The sequence below is a fragment of the Cryptomeria japonica genome, chromosome 8 (genome assembly GCF_030272615.1).
Source record: "Cryptomeria japonica chromosome 8, Sugi_1.0, whole genome shotgun sequence".
In the NCBI taxonomy this organism is placed as follows: Eukaryota; Viridiplantae; Streptophyta; class Pinopsida; order Cupressales; family Cupressaceae; genus Cryptomeria; species Cryptomeria japonica.
Genome location: NC_081412.1, coordinates 88,317,781 through 88,327,204, shown reverse-complemented (window position 1 = coordinate 88,327,204; position 9,424 = coordinate 88,317,781). Strand labels below are relative to the sequence as shown.

At 31.2% G+C, this 9,424-nt stretch overlaps 1 protein-coding gene across 1 annotated transcript; it reads right to left on the bottom strand.

Annotated features, from left to right (window-relative positions):
- Positions 1 to 2,635: 2,635 nt before the first annotated feature.
- On the bottom strand, positions 2,636 to 4,592 carry LOC131038470 (uncharacterized). Its single transcript, XM_059210834.1, has 2 exons — positions 4,004 to 4,592; positions 2,636 to 3,217 (listed from the first exon to the last, which is right to left on the bottom strand). The coding sequence occupies exons 1-2, from the start codon at positions 4,589 to 4,591 to the stop codon at positions 2,771 to 2,773; spliced, it is 1,035 nt and encodes a 344-aa protein (XP_059066817.1). The 5' UTR covers position 4,592; the 3' UTR covers positions 2,636 to 2,770.
- Between the last annotated feature and the right edge of the window lie 4,832 nt (positions 4,593 to 9,424).

Genomic DNA, 9,424 nt, shown 5'->3' with positions numbered 1-9,424 from the left:
ACCTTAACTCCCAAGTTAACTCTCAGGTTATGTCAAGCATTTAATGCTTATTCCCTCTCCTCTCAACTCATCTCATGTTGACACTTGTCGACCTGGGATTGGGTTGAAAGCCCTCACATGGATTGAATATCATTCAATCCTGACCCTTGTTGAGATTACTCAATCTCAACTATCCATTGTTCCATTTTACCTATAAATAGAGCTCACATTCCTCATTTTCAAATCCTCCAGCATTCTCAAGCATTTACATTATAGGCATTTCTAGAGAGCATTTAGCATAAATCCATCATATTCACTCTTTTGGTTTAAAATTAACACTAGCTAAATAGATAATTCCTCATTTTAGCTCTTGTTCACATTTGCATAACATTTTAGAATAATCATCATTTCAATCTTGAGCCTCCATAAGAGATCCATAGTGCAAAAAGTTGTTGAGAGCTACACTAATTTGGAACTTGGAGAGGAGAGGAACAAGGGAGAAGGAGCTATGAGCATGGTAGAAGGCATTTGGAGATGCCTTGTTGTGTTTTCTTTCATAGTTAAATACTTCATTATGTTTTTAGTGTCTCTCTTGGTATGCCTTCTTAGACTAGTTTTTGGTTGATTAACACTAACTCTTCTTTGTTTCTTGTGTTTCTTATGTATTATACGACCACAGGTTTTAGTCTAAACATTAGCCCCCTTTTGCAGAGCATCACTAGGTATAACATCTGGAACAATCACAAGGACAAGGAAACTAGTGAGAGAAAAGGAGTGTTATTTCAAATTTCAAAGAGATAGCTTACGGAGAAGTGTACATACACCCGTCACAATGCAAAATGGAGTACTTATTTTATTGAATTTAAATATATAAAGGGAATTCCTATTCTAGCATAGGGGTGAGTATGGAATCCAAATCCAAAAGAATAAACCAAAGGAAGAAAGAGAGGGATACCTCAAGTTTGTTTGCACAAACAAACAAGACTCACAAAAATCCAAGAGAGAGGGAGAGAGAGAAAGGAGGAGAGCACATTACAAAAATTCCCAATCTAATTCCTATCTCATTTCTTCAAATCCCATGCAAATCCATTCATAATTGTCCTCCCAATTTCAAAAACAGAATTTTGTTGAAATAGGGTTTTGGTGAAAATCTATTAATTCTTCCCAAAAAAAAATGAATAAACAAAAGTGCCTTTCCTTTTCTTTTAATCCAATTTGTCCCTTTTCAATTCTTTATTTTTTTATTTTCACTTTATAGTTCCTCATTATTTCCCCAATATTCAATTAAATAAGAAATTAAGTCATTCAACAAAATTCATTCGCACTATATTTTGTAGAAATAATCATTGAACAAAAAATGTAATCATTCTTCCAAAAAATTGTTTATTCTAAATAAAACATACAGTATTAATTTATTTTTAATATTTTAAATCAAATATATGAAATTATATTGTTGGATAACATTTGGTATTTAAAATAAATAACTTCTTTAAAAAATGATTTCAAATTTTATCCAACAATATGATTCCATGTTTTGGCATGGAATTATATTGTTGTTCTAATAGAATTATATTGTTGGATGATGATTATGACTAAGAAACATATAGTGATTTCTTTCGTTATGAACAATTGCATTAATTTCTTTTAAGGGAGCATCATGCAAAAATGAATAAGTTCTTTAAAAAATCTATCAAATGAAGGCCTCAAAAACTGACAAAAAAATACCATTACATTAATTTAGCCTTTTTGCTATCTTTGATGGATCTTACTATATATATTCTTCTTATAATCAATTTGTTCTAGTCTTTGAATAGATAGGAGAACATTATATAATATTTATTTACACTTCCACTTAGTGCAATGATGCAAAACAAGTACAAAGAAAATATTAATATCAATCTGGTCAATGCCAAGTCTTCAAAAGATTGCTTTTGGTATATATGTTTTTGAATGATCTTTCTGATCCATCACTAGAAAGATGATAATGCTCTCCTCTTCTTGATTATGGATTTTCCGGTGCGATCTAATATAAACTTGATAATATAAACTTGATTCTGAAAGTAATTTTTTAAATATTACATGGGAACAAATTGCTGATATCTTCACCCAAACTCTTCCACTAAAATATTTTACAACTTGAGAAATCAAAATGAACTCATCCGAGCTATTGATCATCAAGAAAGAGATTGAAGGAGTTGTTGTTTCATAATAAAATATTTATGCAGAACCATAAATAAAACTAATGAAAAGATACATATTTACAGTTTTGTAAATGGTACAATTTTTATCTTTGTTTTATTGTAATCTGACATTAGAACTATTATATTATTTCTTTTATTCAATTCTCATTATAAGACTGTTGATAGCTACTAATGAAACATATATGTTGAATCAATAAAAAAGTCTGTTTGAAATATATATATTTTGATGGAATATTTTATATCATTTACAAAGTAAGGTAGCCTGTTTGAAATATATATTTTGATGAGAGATTTTATATCATCTACAAAATCATATATCTACATGATATGAAAGAACGAAAGTTCAAACTGAAACCTCTAGCCTTAATATTTTTTATTTCAACACCTTGTCTTGCATGGGAAGTGGATAATATGCTGACTGAATTTCTACCAGTTGGTTAAATAGCCATGGTAGAATTTCTGTCAACTTGCCATTAAACCTCTCCATCACAAATTTTGATAACACAGAGTCTCATCACATGACCAAAATATTGCCACTTGCGAGTATCCCATTGGTGGCCCTTCTCATAATTTCCAACAAACATTTTAAATTAGCATGTCATCAGAGTTCTTAGACAAGTGCAATTGAATAATTTAAAGACAAAGCTGATGAGATGGATTAAAATATAGACCTCTGATTGGACGACAATTTTAGTAAGAAACAGAGATGCCTCTGTATGGGAGTGAATTGAAACGAGCTCCAATTGTTCTGCTCTCAAATGATCCAGTACCCTCCTTATCAGAGCTACTGGGCATGAAACCACATCTTTCTCTACACTTATTCTCATCTTCACTTGGCCGGGGATATCCTTACATTCCTCCAAAATAATTCCATCGCTATTGTGAAGGACTGTGTTCTTTGAATTAAATGGCTGCTGGTGGGAATCGAACCCACTACTTCCTTCCAAAGTCTTGATCTGGTTTTCTAGCTGAGCAACACGGAGTTTTAAGTCCCTCAAATATTTTTCAGTATTTGCCAGTATTGAATACCTGTTAGGCTGTAAATACAAGATTAAAGAGTCCAATTTTTAGAAGAAGACAAAGATCTGTACATTACAAGAATAAAGCATTGGTAGATTTTATAATAAAAAAAAACCTTTGTAAATGGATGGCAAGATAAGGGGGTTTGATTTTGGTCAAACTTTATGGTTATGCGTATTTGAGACGTAGTATTGAGATGGATAACCTCTCAAAAATTCCTGATGCTTCAACCATGTGAACATTACCTAAATGAAATGACTACCAAAAGTCTTAATGCACATATCAGTACATTACAAGTATTCAAAAAGGAAAAAAATGTAGCGAATGTGATGGCAAGCTAAGTGGGCTTGGCCTTGGAGGAAAATCCATGGTTAAACATTTTTGAGTTGAAATAGTATTGAGATTTCTGACCTTCCTGAAAGTTCTGACGCTTGATTCATATGAACATCACTTATATGCAATAGTTGTTAAATGAATCATTCATTCTCATGAGAGATAAATTTGTACACACTTCTACTCATGAAATATGAGTTCCAAAACCTTGCACTTAACTGTGGATGTTTGTTCATCGGTTCCCAAAATAAACTCAGTATATGTACATTAACTAGTACCACATGCCTGCAACTTAAACTCTGAAGAAAAATGATAGTAATGCAATGGCTACTGATTGAAACCATTTCAGAGATTGACATGAAAACAAAGTTACTTAAATTCAAACTCTGCAGGATTTCTAGATGTGAGAAGCAAAGAAAAACAAAAAGGTATTCTCAGAAATAGACAACGAAATGAAAAATTGGCAATACCTTAGACCTTCCAGCTGGTACAAGAGAGTAAAGATTTGTGAAAAGTTGTTTCAGTCTGAGTCTTCTGTTCCTCTCTGCCATCATACGCAGAAAGTGTGAGCTACCGTGAGAATCAGTATTTGATTTCTCACATTGATTATCATTGGGAGCACGAGCACGAGAATCCCTTAAACTTGACATTGGCAAGGGATTTTTTTTGTTCTCCTCGATTTGGCTCAAATACCTAAAACATCTCTTGTGCAAAATTTGACCAGGAGTGAAAAAATCAGAGGTAGCCTTTGGATCAGCTTTTATGTATTCTCTAAAGGCACTGTGTGAGGAAGAATTATGGGTAGTAGGTGCGGGCACAATTAGAAAGGAGGAATTGCTAGAAAGCTGGTCATCTAATTGACAAAAATCCTGCATATTGCATTGTTCAGAGGAAGTGGAGTAGCAATGGGTTTCAGTACTTGTGTAAGGAGAAAAGGAAGGAAGCTCAAAAATCTCATCGCCCATTACACTCATTTGATGACCCAAGTCGTTATAACAAGCATTTTGAAGCCCGGTATATATATTACTGCTTGTATTGAATCCATACTGGTTTGCCATTACTTCCAACTTTAATGGAGATTCTATCTGTCATTTACAGGCTGTATATATATTATAACTATGCGGATTCATTGTTATATAGGATTTAAAATTTCTGATACTTTCTTATGTGTATCCATGCAAAGGTCAGCTTGAAAGTTATTGTCAGTTTAGGTAAGTTGGTTGTTGGGAGGTCTCGGTTCATTCCACCTTAATGTCAATCCAAATTAATGTGGAATGTAGACAGGGTCTTTTATCTCATATTAAGTTTTGATTTGTTTAGGTCATAAGTAAGGTAATGTCTGTCATCTTTTTGGATACATATTTGATTGTAATTATTATTATATTTTTGATGGAAATCAGTAGGGACAGTCCAATGACTTGGAGCTTACAACAAACAAATGAATCTAATCAGCAAGAGTTGAACTTTGGACATATATGGGAAGAATCCAAAGCATCTTACCAACTGTTTAGATTGGGACGAACTCTCATTTGATAATAATTATTAATTGATTAAAATTTAAGATTATATTATAATCTGAATTTTGTATCAATTTATATTATATTTAAAATTTTATTTAATTAATAAATACAGTTAAATGTGTATCCAAAATGTTGGATAGATGGTATTTCAGATGGATCTTTCAAATGTTATTGTTATTTGTGTTTTCTATTAGCTACTCTTTATATTTAACCTTGTCTTAACTTTAAATATGTTAATATGATTAATAGCATGTTAAAAATATTAATTTTCATCTTTAACAATACCAATGATACTTTCACCCATCTCTACTAACCTACACATAAATGTAACAAAAGTTAAAATTGTTCTCATAATTGCCAAATTCAAAATTTGTTGTTTGTTGCAACTCAAAAAAAAATCTCCCTGATCAAAAGGAAATTGTGTCATGGAAGTGAACCTATATATAATAGTTTAGGCTCTTCATGCCTATTCAAAATCTTTTTTTGTTTCAAACATTATGATTGAATAATTGTAGTGAAGCTCAAAGTGATAATTAAATAAATATTAATTATTTATTTAATGGCTTAATTCTTCTATTAACAAATAAATTGAATAATTTATTTATCTAATTCATATATCTTATTTCTCTAAACCAATTTATTAATTAAGTATTAATTATTTAATTAAAATTCATCATAATTCTTCTATTAAAGTCTATCTTAATTAAATAATCCTAAAATTAAATAATTAATTGCCTAACCGAAGTCTTCATTTCTAAAATCCACATCATCCCCCATCTCACTTCTCACATCATGTCACCTTATCACCATGTGGCTAAACAAATTAATCATTTTAATATTTAATTCCACAATTATTTTCAACATCATCCCTAGTCAATAGGATGGGGAGACTTATGTGTCCTATTTCCTATATTCTCTCTCACATCTCTATACATCTTAGAGGGTGGTTTTGTCCACATCAACTTGGTCAAAGTGACTCAATGTGCACTTGTCTTGGGAAGCCTAAATATTCTCCAACCTCCCTAGATTGTTGACTCCTTCATGTCTTGGAAAACCTATATTCTCTCCAACAATCCTACACCTCTGTAGTCTTCATCCTTGGTCAAGGTGAGCATGTTGCCCCGTGGTTTCTTTTTCTACCTTGTCCTCCATCTTGTCATCATAGGAGGAACATCTTCCCCCTTTCTCTTTCACATCTCAACCAAATTCATCTCAACTGTTCATGAACTCAAAATTCACTCTCAACCATTGATCTTTGCCACCTTGGATTTTAGCCATTGAAAATCTATAAAAGGAAGCCTTCATGAAGCCAGTTACTATTAGAGCATTCGAGCATTCTAGTTTTCTAGCAAAAAAACCATTTAAAAAGTGTAGACACCTAAATTTGATTAATTTAATTAATTGAAGTTAGCTATCATAAATGCTATTAAATTATATAATTACACATTATTTAATTAATTAGTGTTCCCTCCTAGCTAATTAATTTTGTTAATTATGCTATAGTCCTCCTTTAATTAATTAATTGACAATCATAAATCAATTAATTAATTAAATTCGATCCCTTCTTCTATTAAATAAATCAAATGCATAGTTTGACTATTTAATTCATTTTTGTCATTTCTCTTAATATCCCTTATGAAATTAATTAATTTATTTAATTTGTTTCCTCACATGTCTCCTAACTTAAACCCTCATCTAACTCCTCCTTTAACTTAACCCATTAACTAACCTTGGGATTTAGTCATATTTTTATTTCTTCCAACTACTTTCCCACCCCATATGTGTGTATTCCTAAATATCTTAAGTTATGGAAATATCATGGAATTAATTAATTAAATTAATTCTATTTCCTCACACGTCTCCTAACTTTAAACCTCATCTAACTCTTCCTCTAACTTAACCCATTAACTAACCTTAGGTTTTACTCATCCTTTTATTATTTCTTCCAACTGCTTCCCCCCCCTCCCCCTATGTGTGTATTCCTAAATATCCCAAGTCATGAAAATATGAAAATATCCTCATTTTTTGGGGGAACCATATTTCCTAAAATTTGGGAAAATATTCCAAATATCCTAAACCATGGGAATATCTCTATTTTGTAATCTCTTTTGGAATAGAACCTTCCAATTTAGGTGTCTCATTTCCAAATAGGCATGTGTCCTCAAGGACACATGTCATTCCTTTAAATAACACATTATCTTCTTAAAGACACATTTCATTTCCATCCATGACATTTTCCTTTCTCAAGGACAAGTGTCTCTTTTTCATGACTCTTCTTCTCCCAACTTCACCTATTTAATCCCCTCAGTTTCCTCCACAATCCATCCACTTTCACATTCTCATAACGTTTATATGCCATTTTAGCTACCCACTTTCATTTTCATACCCTCATAATGCAGAAATGCTCACTCATCTTTTTTGCATAATCACATCTATTTAGCATAGCATTTTGTATCACGTCTTGCTTAATTTTCATCTTTGCATTCACTATCATGGAGCACAATCGAGTATCTACTATAGACACCTAAAATTGTCCTTTTTAATCAAATAAATAAAAATATTTATTTAATTCATTCATTTTAGCCTCTTCTAGCCCTTTTTCTAATATAAATAAATACTTTTATTTATTTAAATTGTCCTTTTCCTAAAATTAAATAAATATTTTATTTATTTCATTGATCCCACTTCTTCTATTAATTAAATAAATTTTTATTTATTTAATTAATTCATTAGCTTTTTCTTCTATGATACAAGTCACTTATCTCTTAATTCTCTCTCACCTACCCCCTTCATCATTTTATTATTTCTTCTACCTACCCTTTAATCTTAGCCGACTATTTATCCTCTTCACCTTTTAATCTTATCCCTCCATTTCCTAAAGTGTCTTCTATATACGATGACACTTCCTTCATTATCAACCCTAATCACCTAATCACCTAATCAATCTTATGCAATCAAGCCTAGTTTTTGTGATCAAGCTATCAACCACAATCCGTTCTTTATTGAGCTCTTGTGCACACATAAAATCTAAGAGCAAATATATCATATAAGATCAATGGAGATAGGAGACAATGGAGATTGAAACCCTACTTGACACGTGAATGGTAATATTATTTTATTTTAATTATTTGCATGATCTTAGGTATCTCTATTGGTGTATGGTGGATGTTTCATTGTAGGACTTAGATTGTTTGTGGTTGAACCTTTATGATTTTATAGTAGGTTTTCATCATCACATTTTCACTGTATACATCTACCATATAGCAAGAACACATCAGATCGAGGGACAATCAAATCGAAGGAGGAATATAGATTTTGCACTTTAATTTTTGTTTATTTAGTTTTTCTTCCTTCTTAGCATCTTATTATTGAGTGTGGTTGAAATATATTTTTGTTAATTGTCTTGTTTATCTTTTCAATAGTTTACATTCACATTTTTTTACATACAAAAAGTGTGCCTTTGGCTTTAGATAATAACATTTAGCAGATTTTCATATTATCATGGTAGTTTCATCCTCTCATTGCATTATCTTCATCATTCTAATTATAGTTGCATCGTAGTTTCACTCCATTGCATTTCACAATACCACATAGTCCATTCAACTCATTGTCATCTTGAAGCAATATCTATGCATTCTAAGAGAAATCTTAAACAACAAGATCAAATTTGATAGGACACAATGGAACATGCATGAATGTATAACTTTAAAGTTACTCAAGTTTAATTTGTTTCACTGGTGATTTGGTTACTTTGTAAGATTTTATAGTCTTGTGGTATCTTAGTTTATTAATCTTATAGTAAGATAGATTTACATGTCACAATAATAATTACTAATTGATTAAAATTTAAAATTATATTATATTCTAAATTTTGTATCAATTTAATATTATATTTAAAATTCTAACTAATTAATAAATATAGTTAAATGTGTATCCAAAATTTTGGATGGATAGTATATTATGTGGATCTTTCAAATGTTATTTTTATTTGTGTTTTCTATTAGCCACTCTTTGTATTCAACTGGATGTCTTGACTTTGAGCATGTTTTTGATTAAGGAACAAACAGGTTTTGAAGGGACCCAAAACCCTTTGACATAGAGCAATTACAAAAAACTGTTTTAAGATATAGCCATCTTAAAAATAGCATCCATGGGACAGCAAAAAGCCACAAACTAGGAACACAACAACAAAAAAGGAGATCCTAATTCATATTTTGAAAGCCTCCATGGCCTCAGCTTCTAGCTATGTCATGTTGAGGGTAATCTTTTTCAATTCATGTATATCTTGATTAGGAGCTTTCTTCTTCAAGTTAGCTCTAGTTCTTTGGAAGGACCCCTATTTTCATCTTGTTTCTTCTCAATAGACTCCAC